A 23494-nucleotide genomic window follows, 5' to 3' on the forward strand; every position below is an offset into this window, starting at 1 on the left:
CAGGGTGCTGCTGGCACAGCAGCCTTGCTTCCAGTTCGGAACTGCGCTTGTCAAGTCAGATCACATGTGACTCATTGTCCTTTGCGTAGAACAGTGTTATTTCCATCACCACCCTCCCCTCCATCCTGTACTTGGAAAATATCTGCTTCCTTGATTGTCACAAAATCCCTGTGGGTTTTCTCGGGTATGTATTAGTATTTCCATCTAGGAATTTTTAAAAGTTAATACTGAAGTTCAAGAGATCTGCCTAAGATCATACAGGCAGTATTATTTGTATATTTTAAGTGATATGCTTGTATCATAGAATAGAGTATCTCTCGAAGAAAATGGACTGGTTACTACAACAAAGGAACTAGGGGTCAGAAGTGGAAATGAAGGTTTCTTTCCTCTTACTTTTTTAGTAACTTTACAATTTTATGCTACTATGTTTATAACTTCCTGAAATTAAATGAAAAAGAAAGTTACAATTAGGGAACAGAAAACCACAATCCAGTTGTCTTCCCGACATATAATGCTGCCTCCCACCCTAGGTAAAAAGGACAGAGCAGTTTTCTTTCTCTTGTATCTTCTCACGTATTCCCCATTCCATCACCACCATCTACATATACATATACACATACAACTTTTCATGAGAATTTTCCCATGATTGCATGCTCTGTGCAATCTGCCAGGAGCTGAGAGTGCTGAGAACCAAGCAAGTGATAGGGAAATTGAAAATGTGATTCTGGCTTACAGGTAGAGTAATCCTAACAACACAATTTCATTTGGGGGAAAAAAAAAACCCACAGCATTTCTGTTCAAATATTTTGAGAGAATAGAAAAATTAGCTAGCACTTCAGCATGAAGGATCAATATTAGAAAGAATGAAGGCGGCCATCATTAAAAAGTCCACAAACAATAAATTCTGGAGAGGATGTGGAGAAAAGGGAACCTTCTTACATTGCTGGTAGGAACGTAGTTTGGTATAACCATTATAGAAAACAGCATGGAGTTTCCTCAAAAAATAAAAATAGACTTACCATATGGTCCAGCAATCCCACTCCTGAGCATATATCCAGAGGGAACTTTAATTTGAAAAGATATATGCACTCCAGTATTTACAGAAGCACTATTTACAATAGCCAAGACTTGGAAATAACCTAAATGTCCATTGACAGATGATAGGATAAAGAAGTTGTGGTATATTTATACAATGGAATACTTACCCAGCCATAAAAAAGAATAAAATAATGCCATTTGCAGCAACACGGATGGACCTGGAGATTGTCATGCTAAGTGAAGTAAGCCGGAAAGAGAAAGAAAAATACCGTATGATATCACTTATATGTGGAATCTAAATTGACTGGCTGGTGACTCCTAACTTTCACTTCTCCAGCTCTTCTGACAACTCCTTAAGGTCTAATTTGTATAATCCCTTATCCCATAACTCATAAAGGTTCTGCTCCTCTGATTGAACCATGAATGATACATTCCATCCTCCTGTTCCCTAATTCTGACCTCCATGCCCCATATTCTGATAAAGAATAGCATAATTTCCACTGTCCATCTGTCTGAAAGGCTGGAGATCAAGTTGACCTACAAGAGAAGCAACCACCAGAGCAGAAGTCCTGTTCTATAGGCTCTAGAAGCCAATACAGTAAAGTTTCATAATCATTAGTATTCTGCATACAAGGCATCAACACCCTCTATGTTAATCTATCTTGTATTCCTAACTCACCATCTATCTGGCCAGCCGTTTGTTATCAAGTCAGGCAATGTCTAACACTCACAGATGTATATAATAATGTCTAGAACTCAAAGATAAATATGAATTAGTGACTGTCCTTTAAGAGTTCAAACCATATAATCAAGTAATCATAATACAATATGTGCCACATAATATATGATGTACAAAGTGCTATATCATTTCCTAAACATATCTCCCTAATTTTTTTTTCTTTAATATAGTTTCCTCAGTCTTGGATGGCCTCTTTACATTCTACATCAAATTTATAAGTAGCTAACAAGTATTTTTATTAAAAGATGCTCAACGTCACAAATAAAGGAATGCAAATTTAAAACAATGAAGTGTCATGTTGCCTATCAGGTATAAAAACTATATCCCAGCTCATGAATAAGCACTCTTATAAAGAAGGTGAAAAAAGGATATTATGAAGATAAAAATTAAAACTAATGAAATAGGAAAAAATATACAAAAGATGAGGGTAAACAAAGTCAAGTTCTCTGAAGACTTGCAAGAGGCAAAAAGCTGAAGGAGAAGAGATAAGGTGCAAATAAACAACACCAGTAGAGAAAAAAGGAACCAAATTACTGATGCCAAAGAGAATAAAAAATTAGGGACATACTACGAATATTTAGAAGAGTAAATTTGAAAACGTAAATGAAATGGATAAATTACTAAAAAATTCAAAATATCAAAACTGAATCAAGAGAAAGCTTAAATAATTGAATGCAATAAACATTAAACAATTTAAATCAGTAGTTAATGTTTCCGTAAAGAAAATGCCAGTACTGATGATTTTACAGGAAACTTCTACCAAAAAAAGATAAGCTGATTTTATATAAACTTTTCAAATAAACATACAGGAGAAACATTCTACACATTGTATGAAGCTAGCATAAATTTAATACCAAAACTAGACTAGAACAGATTCAGAAACAGAGTATAGACTCATAAACTAATATCATTTGTGACCCACAGATATGAAATCCTAAATATTACACAAGTAATTCCAGCAATGTATAAAAAATTACATATCCTGGCCAAATAAGGTTTGTCCCAAGAATGCAAGTTTGGTTTATTAATGAAAAGTGGAGTACTCTAATCCACCACATTAACAGATTAAAAGAAAAAAAAAATCATCTGCCACCTCAACAAAAGCATCAGATAAAATGTAATGAACTTTTCATAATAAAAACTCAAACAGGCTTGATATCTGAAAGCAAGAATATGTAATAACCATACAACAAACATCTTACTTAATATTGAAATTTTGAAAATATTTCCTTTAAGTACAGGAACAAGACAATGATGCTTGCAATCATCACTTGTATTCAGCATACTAGAGATCCGAACTGCTGCAGAAAAGAAAACAAAATAAAAGGCAAAAAGACTGGAAAGGAAAATACAAAACAGTTGTTATTTATACACTGAAAATTCAAAGGAATCAAATTATTAGAATGAGAGAGTTCTAAAAAGGTCATAGCTACAAAAAAAATATGAAAAATAGCCAACTGTATATTCCCAAGCATAGTTAGCAAATGTAATTTTTAAAATTCTACTATTTACAATAGCATAAAAAACTATGAAGCATCTAGGAATAAATCTAATAAAAGATAAATAAGACTTTCAGAAAAAGTATACAATTACACTGAACAACCATGAAAACTTAAACAATGAAGAAAATTATGGATAAAATAGGTATAAATACATCTATTCTTCCTAAATTGATCTATAAATTCAATAGAATCCCAACCAAAATCCCAGAGGAGTTTTTCTTAAAAATTCAGAAACTGATTCTAAAATGTAAATGGGCCACTTGTTAAGAACAACATGGCCCACTGTTATTCTGATTGGATACTGACTTTTCATAAAACTATAAGACAATATGGTATTGGAATAGAAATAAAAAATAGACCAGAATAGGTCAGATCAAAAGAGTTCAGAAACAGACCTACATACTGTATATGGCAAGTTGGTGTAAGATAAATGGGGCTTTAAAGATTAGTGGGTAAAGGATGAATCTTTAATAAAAGGTGCTGGGCCAATTAATTACTCATGAAAAAAAAATTATATACCTACATCACCACATAAAGAAAGTCCATAATGAAAGAAAAGGGCAAAATGATAATTCATAAAACAATAGAGGGGAAATGTCTTTGACTTCAGGATAGGGAGGACTTCTTAATACACAAATAGCACTAACCATAAAAGAAAATATTGATAAATTCAATAACACTGAAATTAAGTTCAGTTTTGTTCAACAAAAGATCCAATACAGAGAGTTAAAAAAAAGACAAGCTAAAAACTCTTAAGATGTTTGCAGTACATAAAATGACAAAAGATTACCACAGGAGATAAATAAATCCTACAAATCAATCTGAAATCCAATACAGAAGTGGGCAAAGGCACGAATAGGCATTGTATCATGAGAAAATATTAGTGGCTTGTTAAATATGTGGGAAGATGCTCAAACCCATTAACAGTGAGAGAAATGCTCATTAAGGCTACAGGGGAATATCACTCAAACCTCCTATATTTGGGAACCCTAGAACGTAAGACAACATAGATGAGGATGCGGAACACACTGACAGAAGAGACATAAATTGGTACAACCACTTTGGAAAGGTTTGCTGTTTCTCAAAAAAGTTGAGCACATGTAACTCCAGCAATTCTATTCTTGTGCCTATACTCTGAAACACTGGTTCTCACACATTAGTATGCATCAAAATTGCCTGGAGGATTTGTTAAACACAGATTGCTAAACTCTTCCCCAGAATTTCTAATTCGGGGACAGAGACCTGAGCATTTGCATTTCTAAGAAGCTTCAGGTGACACTGATGCTCTTGGTCTAGGAGCACTGTTAGAGAACCACTGCTATAAAAGGAACTCTTGCACTTACATATTAGGACATGTACAGAATATTAATAATGTACTGCCTTAATAGCAAAAAAAAAAAAAAAAAAACCCCAAATGTCCTTTAACAGTAGGATGAATACACTGTAGCATAATCATACAATGAGATATATTTGTAAACAAAAATGAAATGAGATCATGGAGAGGCACACAGGGCTTCTGAGATACTAGTGATGTTCTAGTTTTTAAGCCAGGTGGACATTTTCACAGGTATATTCTAATTACTCTTTAATCTGTACATACATACTTTGTATTCTCATTTGTACATATATTTCATCATAAAATCTTTTAAGCTCTGCTGCTACCACCTACTGGCCGTCTTTCTATTGTTTGGCTCAACATAAACATGTCAGATTGTCTCAGGACTTGAGTAAAAGGGGAACAGTTATTGGATTGCCTCTCTACTGATTCTAACATACACACCCCATCACACCCCTCCTCCCCAATTGCTTTCAACCATTTCTCAAGTTATTTTACATCCTTTCAAGTTCTTGATCATACTTCCATGACTCTAGGCCTCAAAATCAACAACCAGAACTAAATACAAGGTTCCACATGTGTTGTGACAAACACAGTATTAAAAACTCTCTCTGGCTAGCAGATTCATTGGTATAGTCCAAAAAGTGCTGCAACTGTATCATACTGGTTACTCATACTGACTTTATCCTGTCTACTAAATTCCAATAATATTTCAGGCATGATGTTGAAGATACACCTCAAACAGTTGGCCTTTCTGGACCAAAAGAATAGACTTTAAAAGATAGACTGATGCTTATTCTATCATCCATTCTCTGTGGAGTTCTCTGCATTTTACATTCTTCACAAATTGAATGAGTCATCAATGATATTCAGGTCACTGATCAACAGTTGAACAGGACTGGACCAAGGACAAAGACCTGAGCCATATCACTAGAAGTCTTCCAAATCAATCTGTATCCATTAATGTACTCTCTGGTTATAACCATTCAGGTTGGTTAATAATCCCTTCCACACATTTTTCCCATTTTTCCACAGGATGTTAAAAGAAACTGTTATAAAATGTATCATTAGAATCAAAAGAGTATCTAGCTCTCTCTGGTCTCTCAGCCCAGAAACACTATTAGAAGAGTGCTGCTGTCCTCTTGGCCTATGATAAGGGCCACCCTTCGGGATGAGAGAATGGGGAAATGGAAGGAAGCTGGTTCCCAACAATTTTGTGAAGCTGCCATTCCTGCCCTGGGCTGCCTATTGCCAGAAATCTTTTAGCTGGGAGAGAAATAAACTACTTTGTATAAAGAAATAAAGGCAGGGAGGGGGTACTACTATAATAGATTAAAGGGATCCTAAAACCAAGAGTCCAAGCCTGGAGAGAATGAAACAGGCCAAACTACACAGTATTATTTTTTTTCCAAACAAATTTAATTCTGTTCCAGCCCCAAAGGAGGGGAAGGACCTAAATTTTAAAAATAAAAATAAAATAAAATTGCTCAAAAACTAAGCCATTAAAAAATTAAGCCCCCTCGCTTAGCAATAAATACTGAAATGATATATACACACGAGGCTCAGGAAGGAGGCAAGAACAGGAACCTTGGGGACTCTGTCCCATGGCAAGGTCCCAACACTTCTACCAATTTCCATGCTCTTTGTCTAAAACACAGAAGAGCAATAAAAGAGGCAGGAGAGATATAACAGGGAAGCGTGTGGCCCCAGAGAGAGGTGAACATAACAACAGAGAAGAAGGGACACATCGTGTCTTACAAGGCAGAGGAAGGGAAAGTCATCATCTAAAACATCCCCCCAATTCCAGTTGAGTCACTGGATGTGGCTGGTCGGGCTGCCAAGTGACCTTGAGCTTATCTCCTCGCCTCCACTCCCTCGTTAGCATGCAAGCCAGAGAGGGTCATTCACACTGTGGCCGCGATGCCACTGTGGCAGCAGCCTGGCTGCTGGAGCCCTGAGGCTTCCCATTCACCACGAGCAGGAGGGGCGTCTCCACGCGAATGCTGGAAAAGGAATAGTCCTAGAAAAGACAAATATACAGAAGCTCATTACAGATCCTAAGATAGAAGAAACTCCAGCACAGGGATACACCACCTGTGATTTTCTTCCCCATCCACTCCCCAATAGATAACACCCCTTACCTCCATCTTTTATTAAACAAAACTGAGCTAACAAAGGGGATGTAATTTTACCATTTTCAATCTTCAGAAGGAAAATCTGGGTCAGGTAAGGTGCCAGTATTGTCACTACAAGAATGGGACAATCCTCTGATTCAAAAAAGACAGGATGCTGACACTGCTCAACCAAAGGGTCTCATCAGCTCTACAGAATCTGCCCTTCCCACAGTGTTTATCGACAATTATAACCACATGCAGCCAGCCAGAGCCAATGGAAATTCTGAGAAACTCTTAGTTCAAGTGTTTGTAAGGCCATAAATTAATCTACCAAATATAAATTAGACTTACTTCTCCCTTTATATCAGGAGGAATTAACAGAATGCAGGCTCAGACATTTCCCTAACAGAAAATACCAGCTCACTTTATCAGTTCAAATTGTACTTTAAGTTGTAAAACATGTCATTAAAAGATCTTTACCCAAAAAAAAAATGTTCTATTTGGAGAGTAAAGTAGTCTCATTTAAGTCAAAGTAAATTAAAGAGTTCTCATAAATCAATATTTTTAAACCTCCTAACAGGATATGGACAAGTGACCAAAAAAAAAAAAAAAAGGCAATTTATAAAAGGAATATAGTCAATAAATATTTGATAAAATTTTCAACCTCACCAATAATCAAGAAACCAAACCCATGTACCTTCCATGTAAAACCAGCAAATAATTTTTCAAAGGTTTCTATATAGAGTTGTGAAGAAAACTATGGAAAAACAATTATTTACATCCACTGTTGGTAATAACTGGTACAAACATATTCCAAAAAATAATTTGGCAATACATATCAAGTCCTAGAATTCTGCATACCCTCTGGAGCCAGAGTTCTATCTTAGAAATTTATTTAATTTCTTTAATGAATTAATTAAATTCATTTAACAATCATGGATATGGGTAGAAATAAAAATATTTACTATGATACTTTTATAATAAGAAAAAATTAGAAATAATCTAGATCTGAGGTCAGCAAGTTTTTTTGTAAAGGGCCAAATAATAAATCTTTTAGGCTATGTGGGTCATATGGCCTCTGTCACAGAACTATTCAACTGTGACACTGCAGTGCAAAAGCAGCCACAGACAAAAGTAAACAAATGAGTGTACTTTGTTTTAAAAAAGAAATTTAGTTACAAACACTGAAATCTGAATTTTCTCTAATTTCCATGTATCATAAATTATTCTTCTTCTTTCAACTGTTTTCATTTAAAAATACAGAAACCATCCTTGGCTCACAGGCCATTAGCAAACAGGCAATGAGCCTGTTGGTCACGCTCAGTCGGCCATATTCTGCTGACCCTTAATCTAAATGGAGAAAAAGTAGTTAAATACCTACTCTTATAGATAAACAAGGACCTACTATATAGCACAAGGAACTATATTCAATATCCTGTAATAACCTAGAATGGGAAAGAATCTGAAAAAGGATATATATATGTGTGTGTGTGTGTATATATATATATATATTATATATATATATATATATATATATTAAAATCACTTTGCTGTACACCTGAAACTAATATTATAAATCAACTGTAATTCAGTTTTTTTAAATTATTTTTTAAAAACTACTCTTGCAGCGTTTTTGTGAGGATTAAAAGAGCCAGTGAAGGGAGCAAAGCTCTTAGCACAGTGTCTCGCATCAGTTAATTGTCCAGTAATGTTAACTATCATCATCGTCTTCATCACCACCTCTATGTGTCAATTCAAAACAATGTTAAAGAATATGTAAAAATAGAGGAAATGTTCACAAACATTTGTATCTAATTTTCCACTCATATTTAAAAACATACATATGAATGTGTGTATATTTATGAAAAGAATGGAGGTTTACATACCAAACTGTTAACCGTAATAACATCAGAGTTAACAGTATTTCAGTCCATTTTAAAAAATGTATTTATATGGAAAATATTGACATATTATGTAAGTTTAAGGTGTACAATGTGTTGATTTGATATATTTATATACTGCAATGTGATTACTGCCTTTGCATTAGCTAACAGCTCTATCACAGCACATATTTATCATTTCTTATTTGTGGTGGGAACAATTAAGCGCTAGTCTCTTGGCAACTGTGAAGTTTGTAATATCATATTGTGGTCTATAATCACTATGCTGTGCATGAGCTCTCCGGGACTTATTTATCTACTGGTTGCAAGTTTGTACCCTTAAACAACACCTCCCCAATTCGCCCACCCCTGGAATAACCACCATTCTACTCTCTTTTTCCCAAGTTCAGCTTTTTTAGATTTCACATATAAGTAATATATGTATTTGTCTTTCTCTGTCTGTTCAGTCCATTTTTAAAATTCTTTTTGTATCTTTACCAGTAGTTTTTTAATTAAAAAAACCTACTTTCTAGTACAGCTTTTTAGTACAGAATAGATTACATATATACGTATATATATACATATATATGTGTGTGTGTGTGTGTGTGTGTGTGTGTATATATATATTATACAGCTCACACACACATATATATACACTACTTTATATGTATTTTTTAAAAGAGATAAACTTGGTCCCACTTTCTGAGCCTATGAGTTGAGAAAGAATCTTAGCCATCACTCACCTTTCCCTTGTGCTGAATTCGGTGAAGTCGAAGGTTAGGCTCAGGGATGGCTACAGAGTCCCCGATGAGCACTCCCCAACTCTGCACCATATTATACACCATCACTGCATAGCAAGGTCCATCTGAATCTACCAGGCCAAATGTACTTCCAGGTTAAGATGGGTTAAGAGAAAAAAAAAAAAAAGGAGGGGATGGGGCAGGGGAGTGGGCAGGAAAGAAAAGCAGAAACAGTGGTTTTAAAATGTTAGCAAAATAAAAAAATGCTTTCTCAGTTTCTTACGTACAAAATCTATGACGGTACCATCATCCACTATGTACATCTGAGTGTTCATTTTTCTTAGATATATAATATCTTTAGTGAACCTGCACAAAACTTATCAGTCACTGTGCCAAGAACTTGGGACACATGCACACTGAGGCCATTCAAATATTAATAATGAACTAGCTAGAAATGTTGCAACTGAACATTATTCCTATTCTGTCAATTTAACTATCACCACCTTCATCAAACTCTCTAACCGTCACTGTCAATTTAATTCCACAAACTTTCACTGAATACTCATTTTCTGTCAAGCACTATGTTAAGTAATAAGACACCAATTCAGCTATGAGTGAGCTTAAAGTCTAGTGGGTGTCAAACAATCAATCCATCACTTCCAGTACAACTGCAGTAGGTGCCAGAATAGCTTTTCCCTTGTGTTGAATTCAGTAAGGCCAAAGGCTAGGCTGTGGGAGCCCAGAGGAGAAATGTCTAAATCAAAGGAAAGCTGGGAAGGTTTCCTGGAAGAGGAGACCCTTCAAATGAATTTAAAGAATGAAAAATTAGCTGGGTTAAAACAGGAAAACTAATCCTCAGTGGAAATAAAAAACCTCTGAGGGGATGGGAATAGGGCTTAACTGGGAGGGAACATGAGACAACTTCCTGAGGTGGCGGTAATGTTCTCTATCTCACTAGGCGTTTGGGTTACATAGGTGTATGCATTTGTCAAAGCTTAGCAAATGCACCCTAAGATTTGTAGATTTCATTGCATGCAAATTTTACATAAAAAGAAGAAAATTATAAACATATATTGAATTCAAGTTAATGACTGCATGCTGAATTATTTAGAGGAAAGTATACTAATGTCTGCAATTTACTTTGAAATGCACCAAAAATAAGATGGATCAGTGGATGAACAGGGGTATAGATATATGATAAACTAAGAATAGTAAAATATTAATAGTAGAATATAGGTAATTGGATACATAAATGTTCACTGTAAAATTCTTTCAATTTTGCTATATGTTTTAAAATTTTTATGATAAAAATGTTAGGGGGGAAAATGTTATCCATATCAGGAAGCAGCAAAAGGATTATCCAGGCACGCTAACTCTGTGTAAAGGCAAGGCACATGAAAATAGCTGTTCTGAAACCTACAAAATAATCCCATGGTTAACCCCATGTGGGAAAGTGACAGAAGATAATGGACAGAGGGAGGCAGGGAAAAAAATCATAAAGAGCTTTGAATGCTAAGCTAGGCTAAGGAATTCAAACTTAATCCTGAAAGCTACATACTATGAGTATGGGATTTTAAATAAGAAATAGCAATGGTCATATCTGCATCTGAAAAATATTTCTCTGGACTGCAGAACAATGGAGAAGAAACAGGGAGTCGGGAGATTGTCTGGAGAAGTGGTAAGAGGCTGAGTTATATTAGAAGAGACAGGGAAATAAGGACAAAAAGGCTCATCTATTGGGCTTGGTAACTGCAATGCAGGAGAATGGAGAAGTCTAAAGCTTCCATAAGTCTTAATTAAGTGACTGGGTAGATATGGTACCACTGATTGACTAAGAATTCAGGTAGAAACAGGATGAGAGAGAAAGATGAGGTGAGTAATTTTGAAGATACTGAGTTACAGATTTCTGATTAGAGCCCAGAGGCAACTGGGCATCCAAAACTTGGAAATGAGGCCTGGGCTGAGATAAATCTGTGGGCATAGAGGAGGTAGTGAAAGCCTTGGGTTTACAGGACATCACCAAACGAGATGACCTACAAACGAGACAGCGAAGAATCCACGTTCGTGCCATCACTTGGGACACCTGAATTCACAGTAAACTGCAATCAAGCATTCTCCTGGTAAAACTACTCAAAGCCTCCTACACAGTCGGGCAGCCACTGTCAAGTAATCAAAGTCAGCACCAATCTGCCATCCTCGTATAGAGAGAAAAGAGGCAAGGAATAAAAACAGAGTCCTCCTGGAACTTAACGTTTAGAAATTGGGCAGAAAAAGAGAAACCAAGCAATGGCAACATATTTGTTCTCAAGGGCCCCTAAAACCCACCTGTGTCTATATTTCTTTCTCATTCCTCTTAGCTCTAGGGTCTGCTCTAGTAACTAACCTTTGTTCAACTATCTTCTTGCTCTTCATCAAATGCACACACCCTGAAAATGGAGAAAAATCAGGCATACAATGGAAGCTGTGAGTATTTTAGTTTGAGCAGAGCAGAGGTATATGAAAGGGACTAGTGAGAGATCAGTCAGAGTGTTACGGAGCCATGTGGTAGAAGCCACTGGATCAGACACTGGTGATCCCAGAAAAAAAAACGTCAGTAGAAAACAGAAAAAGGAAACCAGTCAACCAGGAATTAGAAAGTGAGTGAAAGACCAAGGAGTGATGGCACTGACTAAACCCTAATTAGTCATGAGCCAAAAAATTTCTAAATGAATATTCTTAACTCATTTCCTCTGCTAGACTATAAGCACCCTTCACTTGGGTGCATTTTTTTTTAACTCTCTACAACACATATAGCTGGTGTTCAATAAATATTTGCTGAGTAACATCTGAGAGAATCTCCCCATAGGCCTTAAATTCAAACTCAAAGCTCATCTTCCAGAACCGCTTAGGCATACCTAAGTGCAAACAGGACTAAGAATTCTTCTTCCTTCAACTTCTATGATTATGAAAACACAAAGAAATAGGAGAATTTTAAGGTTTCCATCTGCCTTATAAAAAATGCAGCTGTCAAATTTCAGCTACTGATGTAGGAGTCCACAGAACATCAAGCTCAGGGAAAAAATGGGTGGTGACAGAACCTACAGAGAGATTGCTAGGCATCACTTAGACAGTACCTGCTCTTGAGACAGTCACAGAAGGAAGAAGAACTCACTAATCTCTGACCACTAACAATGTCCTCAACTTCCAGAGAAAGGCCAGGAAATGAGAACACTTGGTTCAAAAGGATGAAAAAGAGGAAAGGCAAGAGAAACTCACAAGGGGACTTTCTCCTCCGTGGTAAGGCTGAACACCACCTTCCCCAGGACCACAGCCCCACTGTTTACACCAGGCTGCAGAGCACTCAGTGGCTTGTGCTCCAGGGTCACCTTCTGCCCAGAGGCTGACTGATAGCGCCCATCACCACAAGGGCCTAGATGGGCTGGGCGCAAGCTTCCCAGCATGCTCTGTAACTTTTTGGTCTTCACCTTTCCCTGCAAAGGAAAAGGAAATAGGTAAGAAGCTGGGAGATACTCACTCTCCTTGGGAGCCTAGTCCTTCCCTCCCACCTACCCACTTCCGTAGGGTCACTACTACTGAGGCTTATTTGATTCTTATTTTACTGACCTGCAGCAGAATAAAAAAGCAGGATTCAGCCTTTGGACATCTTTACCTTGCTCTCTAGGAGGCTGGTTAATCTATTCAGGAATTCCAGGAGTTGTTGCTCTCGTTGCCAGGGCTCTGACCAGGCAGGGTCCAGTGCTGCAGCCCGAGAGAAGCCCTCCAGGGCCTCCCCGTAATTCTCTTCATATTTATGTAACTGCACAAGAAGTAACCAGAAACCTCCTGATTATAAGTGTATTTAACACAACCTATGCTGGGGGCAGTAACAGCACAGTGGGCTAGAAATCTAGAGAAATAAATTATTTTCCTTCCCAGTTGTTTTCCTCTTCTACAAATGAACAGCCTGAAGAGCTAATTAACACCTTTCACCCTTCTTCCTGGCCAAGGTGATCACAACCCCAAAGATGGAATCATTTCAAAGAAGCTAACTTCCAAACTCTAAAGCAGCTAAGTTGCATATATTGGGTGAGTCTATCTGTATGTTTATAATGAACATGTCAGAGAAGTCTTCTAAACTGTGCCCCATCCTCAATTCACCTTCCCACCTCCTCAGGCCCGTTTCCTTTCCCTCCAGGTACTTTAATCAAACTAAGCTAGCTTTTCCTAGAAATAGTTTGGCTTTCCTCTTGCAGTTTGTACCCAAACTTGTCCCTAAGAATACTCACTTATCCTCACAGACTAAGACCTAGATGTCTTATTTATTTGACCTTCAGATGACCACTCCCTCACATAAATGACATTTTTTTCTTTACCGTGGCCCTGTTCAGATGAAGATCAGGATTGCTGGAAGCTGTCCTGTCAACCTTCTCCTACAGTGGGATAAAAAGATCATTAGTGGCTCCTGTCTCAGTCTTAAGAATGGCCATGCATAACATGTCCTAAACCTCCTCTCCCTGCTTGTCAAAATGTTCCTATACCCACACTGTTATACAGTAACTGCTTGTGTGGCACATATCACTCAGTCCCTGAAACCTCGAGGATGTAAGGGTTTTGTATGTGCATGAGACTTTAAAATATGACTATAATTTATCCATGCAATAAGATAGAAGAAATATGTGATTGGTATCTGATTTTCAAAAATTTTATAATAATGAGATGCTGGTATAAATGAGGAAAATTCTAGGAAAGAAATGGTGTCAATTTAATGCATTTCCTCTACCAATAAGCCCGGCTCCAGATACAAACAGAATCATGTTTCTAGATACAAGCCCCTTTAAAACACATAGTGAAGGTCAAATTCTGATTCTCTAATTTAAACAGATGGTCAGAAACCATATGACACTGCAGACAGATGTACTGTGAAAAAGCCCCTGGCTATATTCACAGCTATGGCCATTTTATTTTTTTTTTAATTCTGTTCATTACCTGGCACATTGCAAAAGCACAAACATGAATTAGAATTGTTTAAATGGTTAGTTCAAATATGTTTAAAAATGCAGGTCTGAATGAAGGAATTAAGAGTTAAAAGCAATTATTTAGTAGAAGCCAAATAAAAAATTTTAAAGAAGGACATTACATTATGCCTTAAAATGTAAACACTTACCAGATTAAGGAATTAGAGTAAAATAAAACAACTTTGCCTGAAAAGTTTCCTGATTGAAAAAAGAACAGTCCTGCTGGCTACACAGGTCGGGCTGAGTTAAATGTTGCCATTAAGGCTACAGAGTGACACGTAGAGTATGTGAGGAAGTTGTAGTTGTCACTTTTTGAAAAGCCACTTTATTACTGTGTGTTCCTCTGTGGTGAGTGTGAGTCGCACCAAGTGAGCTGCAGTCATCATTACCGCGGTGAGGGCACGTGTGCGCCCACAGCTCCCAGGTATGGCTGCCCCAGAGTGCAACCAGGGTAATGCCAAACAAACAGTATCAGAAGTGTACTTTGTAAGAAAGTAATTTGAGTTATTTTTGAAATATAAAAATTGGTTGTATTTTTAAAGCTATAATTCTCGTAGACATTCTGTGGTTAAATTGACTGTGCTTATTAAAAATGGCTATGTTTTGCACTTCAGGCTGTGAATAATGTTTCTGTGGGAAGACAGAAAAAAAAAAAAAAAAAACAAGAACAACCTCTAAACTGCAAATGTAAATATAAGGCAGCTGTGTTCTTTATTCTGCCCCTCAGAGCAAAATAAGTAATGGTAGGTTAAAAAGCAATTCTCTATGTCAAAAGAAAGGAAAAGGTGAAAATGAGGCCTAAATAGAAAGTGTTCAGAAGGCCAATATGAACTTGTAACAGTGAGCAGTTAGGCACTCAAAGCATTAAGGAAATCCCCCATGCAAGTGACTATCAAATAAAAATAGCCTGAAAACCTAAGCAAAGCATGAGCTCCAGTGAATTAATCCCTAGGAAATAATGCAGAGTGGGCTACATGCTGTTTTCTATTTAAGCCTGTGGGAAATCCAGAGCCATACTATCTATGGTTGATCTGGGGATAACACTTAATTTATACCTAAGTATCAGAGGTTTTATTTTTCTTTAAAAATGTACACAAATAAGCATTATTTTAACAAAGACTTTTTCTCACTAAAAGAGATGACCATGTTGGGATGGGCTCTGTGATTTGGTTACACATGCCTGTAAGAAATCTAGACAGCTCAGGGAGCTACCTAGCACTGAGGCACACACTGCAAGTGGTTGCGAATACTCAAGTTATAAAAAGAAAGACATCACCTCTGCAGACCCAGCTTTGCAAAACCACACACACTGGATGCCATCAAACACTGCCCATGCTGCTTGCTAAAGAGCCACAAGGAAGATTGAACAGCACTCTTGCTTCTGTTGCTGCCTCTCTATATCTGGCCTGAGTGGCCATAAATACTTACTGCTTGGGCATAGGCACTGAGGGCTTGCTGGGAGATCTTAGGGTTCTGGCCAGTGTTGAAGTAGAGAGACAGATATGCATTCCCCAGAATATCTGAAAGAGTAACACAGGGTTTCTGTTTCTGCATGAAAGGAGCCTGAAGTTGCCGCTCTATTCAAATAAGTAAAAAGCTGAACAGACTAAAAAATCCACAGCTCTTCTCAGATGCGTAAGAAAGAGGACAACACAGGGCAAACCGCTGCCCCCAAAACTGGGTAGACAGACAGGCAAATACGGGGAGTTATGGATTCCCAGAGCAGAAACTCACAAGCTGCCACGGGCGCAGTGCTGGGGTAGGAAAACCTGAACTGTAATTGACAAACTCTGGAGGCTCAGTGCAGACAAGCCTGGGAGTTAAAAACTCCAGCGGTCCCAGTCATAAGGAAGCCCTTGCAATATTGTGAGCTTTACCTCCAGGACTCGACCAGTTTCCCACAGCAAATATCAGAGAAAAATACCCTCATACTTCCAGCAGAGGGCACAAAGGACACATTTTGAAATATGCTAGAGCACTCCACTCTTAACAAGGCTTGCCGTCAGAAGAAACTAGTTAATCGGAGCCTGACCTGCTGGGGTATCATCAGAACATAACTGACCTAAGGAAGGGAAATAACCAACTCCAGCTGGTTCCAGTCTTCCATATGGGAGAAGGGAAATGCACAACTCCAGCCCACTCTAGCCATCCTGTCCCACCAAAGGGCTGGGGGAAAAAACTAAGAAACACAGTGATGGATCATCTCAGAGCCCAAGTTCAAAGTGTAACTATTTTGGTCACCCTCAAAAGTCTATAAAAAGGCCTCATGTCTAAAACAAACAGCGATGACACTATACTATACTTAGTATACCCCAAATTCCACTGGGATAAGAGGCAAACATGGACCCAGAAGAGAAATTCCAAGACTGCACAAAGGCCCTGGCTTGCTTATGTGAAAACATAAGCCTCCTCTCCTAGATGAAAAGATCCAAGAGTTCCTAGAATAGTGGTTCTTCAAAACACCTTTCGGGCTTCTTCAAAGCAAAGATGCCCTGGCTTCACACATAAGAGTCAATAGATGGGCTCCAGGTAATCCTGGTGTGCAACTACGGCTGAGCACCACTGCTCTAGAAACCTGCTGAGATCTTTTGAGAGCACTCACACCAGGAGCGGCCATCAAGGATGTCCATCTGCACAGCCAACTTAGCCTGTTGGACGCTGTCCATGACGTGGCGAGAATGTTCATCTCCAGAGTCAGTCCGCAGCTGGCGAAGCACCATTGACAGGTTTTGAAGGGAGACTTTGTTCTTGCACTGCAAATGAAGAAGGCATACACTCAACCTTCCTGACTCTATTTCCTCTTTCCAGGTCTATTCTTTCTCAATCTTCTTCTAAACCTAATTTTTCATCTTAATTTTTATTGCCATCTGTATCTTAGACCCCCATCTACAAGGAGCAGCTTGGCTGCTAACTTCACTTCTCATCTACCCTGACCCTGATCCCATCTTCCTCTTCCTTTCTCAGGTCCCTGCCCCTGTTCTCCTCATCCAGGTCTGCTCCCTGACCCTTCCTCCCTTCTGATTCTGTTCTCCTAGTTCCAATTACAGTTCCACTCTGGTATTCATGTCCTAGGGAAACTCACAGAACCAAAGAAATCCCACCCTTCCCATCTGTGTTTTCTGAGGGCACAGTGGGCGGCTCACATGGGTGAGGGCTCCTGAGAAGCAGGTGTGGGCAGCGGCAACATCCCCTTTCTTCCAGTACACCTCACCCAACTGGTTCCAGGCTTCCACCAGCTTGGGCTCCAGCTTCACAGCCTTTGATAGAAGCTCCTCAGCCTTAGGGCTATAGTCAGGAGTCACATTCAGTGCCTTCCCAGTTAGCATCAGAACCTGTGCCTTGCCCTGGACAGAACCTAGGAGGAAGGGCAAAGATAAAGGAAAGTGGAAACTCAGGCAGTCTTACAGGTAAGACCAGGGTACTTTCTCTCAAGGAATAATCCCATGCCAGCTCTAGGAATCAAACAGTTGAGGAAAATCTTTGTGATCAAACCATTTATTGAAAACCTACCATATACAGAGTTCTGTGTTAGAAAGCAGGGTAACAGAGAAAGCATCATCCCCACCTTTGAAGGGCCTACAATCTAGTGGAGAGGACAAAGCATATGCATAGAAAATTAAAACAACAGTGAAAAGAAGCATATGGCATACACCCAATGAGTGGGCTTTAAAAAGTGAGGAGAAAGACAAGACATTCCAGGGAGAAAAATGATGTAAACAAAGGCAGAAATACATGTGGCATGTTCGTGGGAGAATGGATGGTTCAACATGAATGAAACAAATTCCTCTGTAAATAGTCAGAGATAAGGGTAGGGGGGAAAAAAGAGTCAGACAATATAGACTTGAATACCAGGGGAAGGGGTTTGAACTTCAACCAGTCAATAGTAGGAATCTTTGAAGATACTTAAGCAAAGAAGCAGACAAAAGGATGCGATTAAATGCATGAAGTAGTGATTTAGAAAGATAATGACCATGGTCATCATTTAAGTTGATCTGGAAGTAAAAGAAATTAGAGACAGAAAGGTCAGTTAAGCAATAGTAATCAAGCAACAAGTACGCTCTTTTATTTCATGGCATTTGGGAATGGAGTTTAGGGAACCGAAAGGTTGCCATCCTGCACAGGCGCCCTTGGAAGAGATATTCTGTTGTACCATCTTGTAGCAGCCACAAATAGGACACCGAAGAGTCTAACAGAAAGTGAGCAAAACTCCATTACATTTCAGTGAGGGACCGGAGGTTGCATGCTCTTTTGGGACTCATACCCATTACTTCCTCCATCTGCTGCAGGGTCTTCTCCATCTCCTCCCGCACATCCTGTTGCTTCCTCCCAGCATCCTCAACACTATGTGTCTCGAAATAGCACTCTCGAAATGAATAGAGCTGATCCACCAGTTCCTAGGAAGTATAAGGATGGTGCTATTAAGTGGAGAGGATACCAGACAAGTAAATTTGAGACTGGCTAGCCATACCAGCTTCTGGCCTAGAAATGCTGATTCTCTGTCCCACCTAGGAATGACAAGAGGCACATAGACAGGTCTATCAAAATCCCAGAGGTCATGAGGGAAAGTAGCCAGTGTCCCAGCCCACTCTCATTATTCCAAGCCAGCCTATATAGCATGATGTTAGTTCTTTATCTCCCAGTCCCAACAGAGCTTCCAATATGACTAAGCATTTCACATACTATAGTCAAGAGGGAGGAAACACTTTGCAACTTGAGATAAAACAAAGTTAATAAGATCATCCTAACTGGTACTGGTCCCCAAAGTATAAAACTTTGGAATTTACCCTTAAAACTGGACTTCCTAACAAAAAAAATCCCTTATGCCTCATTTTCCCTATGCCAGGATCTGAAAATACATGACCTTTGTGAACATAAACATGTGAGAGTCGTTTTCCACAACAAACTGACTTAACCTTGATAAACTTGGTGTTTTTTGCAGTTTTGTTTCTTGTAGGTTTTTTTGTTTGTTTCCTTTGTTTTGTTAAGTCACCTTCTGGCTCTCTTGCACTCTTTACAAGTAAATGTTCTCTTTCCTCTTAAATATCTCTACCTCTGAGTCTTCCTGTGACACCAGTCAAAGCTTTTCCATTATCTATTCTTTCCTAAAACAAAACAGCAGCAGACAGGTATAATCCAATCCTACCAAGTCTTATCAACTACCTCCACAGCACATCCCAAATCCATCCGCCTGTCTTCATCTCTCTAGGACTATCTTCAACTAAATCAGCATCATTACTTGCTTGGACCATTTCAATTGCTTCTAAATTCATCTTACTTCTCTTTCCCATTCTCCTCACCATAGTTGGAGTGACCTTACAAAATGTACATCATATCACAAATCCTCAGATAGTTTCCCACTGCGGTCAGAATAAAATCCAGCTCCTTATTATGGCCTAGAAGACTGTATGATCTGACCTCCCACTATGCAGCCCACCACAAACTTCACTTCCTGCCACTCTCCCTCCTATAAAACTCAAGCCACAGTGGCTTTCACTCAGTTCCTCAAATCTGCTAAGCACAACCCCACTTTACACATGCTGTTCCCTCTGCCTGGATACTCTTTCCCCAGACTTTTGCAGGGCTCATTCCTTATCATTATTTAGATCTCAGTTCAAATGTGAACTTCTCATAGAGGCTTTCCCTGACTACTCCAACAAAAGTAACCCTTCCTCCTCTGCCCCACTGTTAAATCACACTTCTATTTTCCTTCATTGCACTTATTTGGAATTATGTGGCCTGTGCATTAATTGTTCCTTTTCTGTCTCCACCACTGGAATGTAAACTCCATGATGAGAGGATCTTAATCTGTTTTGTTTAGAGCTACACCTGAGCACTACAACAGGGCCTCGGACATGATAAGCTCTCATTAACTAATGAATCTCCCTTTCTCTAACAAATACTTATGTACTATACTTAATTTAAAATCCTACCTGGAATGAAATTAGACAAGCACCTCTTGCAACCATGCTTTTCAAGTTTTATTGTGTGTATTACTTCTAGGACCCAGCCTACAGAGATTCTGATTTTAGTAGTTCTAGCAGAACTCAAAATTCAGTATTTGAACAAGCACCCTATATGACTTTAATAAAAATGATCTATAAAACACACTTTGAGAAATACCCTTTTTACATTCCTTCTACCCTAAAATGTCTATAACAACGTAATAAAGCTTATCACCATCCTCATGAACAGCAACACCACTATCCTTTTCCTCTCTCTACTCCATTCCCCTATTCCATTCCTGCACCTTCCCCACCACCCTCAAGATACCCCAAGTATCCTGCACCTAGCGGCTCAGGGCATCTATCACAAATGAAAGCGGGAAAATACAATTCTCAGCAAAAATTACAACCCATTTCCTTTTGAATTATAAGAATTATAGAGGTCTTACTGTTTTTACCTGTTACAGCAAACATGTACAAAATTGTATAGATTTGTTGTTGGTTTGTTTTGCTGGAGTAAACATTTTTAATAACTTTCTTCTCACCAAAATCTATATATATAAGTTGTTAAAATCCAAATAGGTACGATGTAAAAAATACAAAGTAAAAATTTCTCGTAATCACACCAATAACCTCAGTGATAACTATTGTTTTGTTTACCTTTTCAGGTTTTTTTCTACACATATACAAATATACATACACACACACAATGTTTATAATATGGAGCCAAGATTGAGAATCTCTGATTTCAGTCAGTCACACTAAGGAATAAAATTAAATTAATCCAAGTCAACTGGATGTGGGATAAAGCTCACACTTTAAAAAAATGTTATTATTTTAATCTGCTCAAGAAACAAATCTCAAAAAAAAAAAAAGCCAAATCTCACCAAAGTTTAAACTTTTGCAGTAGAAGCCTTTAAGAAAGTTAGAAGCCCGTCATAAGTCTAATGTTTAAATCTGTCTTAGAACTCAAAGAACTGAGTTTCTGAAATTTAAGAGAAATCTTCGGTTATTAAAAGAAAGGTAAAGAGCCAAGTAATAAGTTAGCTCCTACCTACCAAGTACAAGACTGTTCCAGTCACCACGGTCAACTACGGACTGGGTGGAGTCTGGAGCCCTCTGCATCAGACCCCAAACTGGAATTGTACAGTAGGCGAAAAGAATCAAAACTGTCAAATTCTAAGGGGAGTAACCAGAATACATGCGGTTCAAGGCATTACTGTGATTGTTGTCAATTTAAAAACAGAAAAGTAATGAAGAAATGGTCTTTGTGGGGATCAAAACATGTGACAGATACTAGCTCCTGCAGATCTGCCATACACAAGTGTATGCTATTTGTTATGGGTGAATCCAGAATAAAAGTCTCTAAGAATGCACAGGAATAAAGTTAGAAGCAGCAAATCCTCCTCCCTGCAGGACTGAAACTGAGAGCAGTCAGGTCAGCAGCAGGAGTTCCCAACACTAACGGGTTGCGTCCCTCCCCTAGTCCGCGGGTCTCCCCTTAGCAGGCTGCGGCTGCACCTTCGAGTAGTTACAGTAACCACACGGACACAAGCAGCGTCCGGAATATGCCAAGGAATTCACTGGTACTGCATAAACTGGGCTCTCTACTTCTTCCCAAGAACAAACGCAGAAACAGACTTTAACCTTTGGCCCCACCTGCAATTTCTGCACGATCTCCCTGACTTCTTCCTCTTCATCAGCCATCATTTCCCAGCCACCCTCGGCTTCTCCGCCCCTAACTTTATAACCACAGAGACTCACACCTACCCCCATCGTGGAGCCACAGCGACATCTAGAGGTCTGGAGGCTTAACTGCACCTGAGTAAAGGGGCTGATTTTCAAGGAAGGGCGTCGCTCCAAACCAACTTAATCCAATGCGTATAGCTCAAAGGACCTGGTCTGTAATTACTTCTGAGTTCATAAACTTGTTTCTTCTCCAAATCCTGGAAACAACGTTCTCATATTGGTTCATGCATATTTTGTTTCATATCTGCCTGTTTACTTATACCAAGATTATAATACCCAAAAGAAGAAGACAGATTAAAATAGTAGACGCCTGTGTTATAAGTTTAAAATTTTGAAGGAAGTTTCGTACAATGGTAAGGTAATTTGAATGTTTTCCAGACTTTATAGTGATTTTCTGTACACAAGTAATTTTATAATTTTGAACACCATCCTAATAAATCTATTTAAATACACTTAGGATGGCATTATGAAAGCCATCACTTATACACTAATAGTATATATATTAGTACACTAATAATGCTTATATACTGATAGACTATATCCTGAAGGGTACGAAGAAACAATGACTGTCTCTAGAGAGGAGAGACAGGGGGACTGAGTGTTGTCAATAGTCAAAGAACATTGCACTGTGTACACTTTTGAATTTTTTATCATGTGCATGTATTATCTAGTCAAAGATAAACATAATTTTTAAATAAAAAAGTATTTTAAATAAAAAAGACTATCTCTGAAAGAGGCACAAGACACTAGCAACAGTAATTGCTTCCAGAAAGGGGAAGTGAGTGGTTGGGGGACAGGGGTAAATGGTAGAATTTTCACTGTATACCTTTTTTGTACCTTTTGAATTTGTACCATGTGAATGTATTAAACTCTTCAATAAATAACTTTTTAAAAAAGTATCATGTAATAGTCCACCAGTTTTTCTTTACATTTTAGTTTTAATTATAGCTTACTTGTACTTCAAATTGATTCTGTGAACCTGACAAAAGAGGAAGCAAAGATTCAGGGGAGAAATCATAAATGCACATAAAATTATTTCTTCAAACTACTTTCCAACAAAATTTAAAACTGTATAGGGGAGAAAAAATTTTGTAATCTATAAAATCTGTGTAATGAGTGATGAAATAGGGAGGAATGTTTTAAAACTTTTAAGTCAAGATTTTTTTCATCCTCTTTCTCAGACACCATAAAAGGTTAAAAACTTCAGGGTACAGTAAAAAATATTTTTGAACAGACTTTATATTATATACCCCTAAAGAAGAAAACATTACTTGCTTGCTATTAAATTATGTAAAGCAAGGGTATTCACTTGCCTTTCTGCAATGACTGAATGTAAAACATCCTCAAATGATTTCAGTATGAGTTTATTACCTAAAAAACAATGGAATCTGGCATTTAGGGTAATTCCATTGTAGTTCTTCCCAAGCCTCCAACAATAAATCATAAAATCTAAGAGTTAA

General features: G+C 38.1%; 1 protein-coding gene across 2 annotated transcripts; it reads right to left on the reverse strand.

The window, feature by feature from the left end:
* Positions 1-2768: 2768 nt before the first annotated feature.
* On the reverse strand, positions 2769-22044 carry TTC5 (tetratricopeptide repeat domain 5). Of its 2 annotated transcripts, none has more exons than XR_004320535.1 (10): positions 21945-22044; positions 18605-18737; positions 17487-17698; positions 16946-17096; positions 15772-15863; positions 13702-13758; positions 12999-13145; positions 12605-12819; positions 9353-9480; positions 2769-6635 (listed from the first exon to the last, which is right to left on the reverse strand). XR_004320535.1 is itself a non-coding variant. In XM_006191218.2 (10 exons), the coding sequence occupies exons 1-10, from the start codon at positions 21993-21995 to the stop codon at positions 6516-6518; spliced, it is 1323 nt and encodes a 440-aa protein (XP_006191280.1). In that variant the 5' UTR covers positions 21996-22044; the 3' UTR covers positions 2769-6515. The 2 variants fall into 2 exon arrangements, 1 of the variants encoding a protein (XP_006191280.1); XM_006191218.2 differs by having other exon boundaries at positions 9353-9497.
* Between the last annotated feature and the right edge of the window lie 1450 nt (positions 22045-23494).

Source organism: Camelus ferus, chromosome 6 (genome assembly GCF_009834535.1).
Source record: "Camelus ferus isolate YT-003-E chromosome 6, BCGSAC_Cfer_1.0, whole genome shotgun sequence".
NCBI lineage: Eukaryota > Metazoa > Chordata > Mammalia > Artiodactyla > Camelidae > Camelus > Camelus ferus.

Bases quoted from the DNA above. Each gene is read 5' to 3' on its own strand.
- TTC5 (XM_006191218.2), bottom strand. From the start codon at position 21,995: ATGATGGCTGATGAAGAGGAAGAAGTCAGGGAGATCGTGCAGAAATTG. The intron at 15,864-16,945 runs GTGAGTGCTCTC...TTACTCTTTCAG, and splicing joins CCTTGATGGCCGCTCCTGGT to ATATTCTGGGGAATGCATAT. The intron at 9,498-12,604 runs GTGAGTTTCTCT...TTAACCTGGAAG, and splicing joins ACGGAGGAGAAAGTCCCCTT to TACATTTGGCCTGGTAGATT.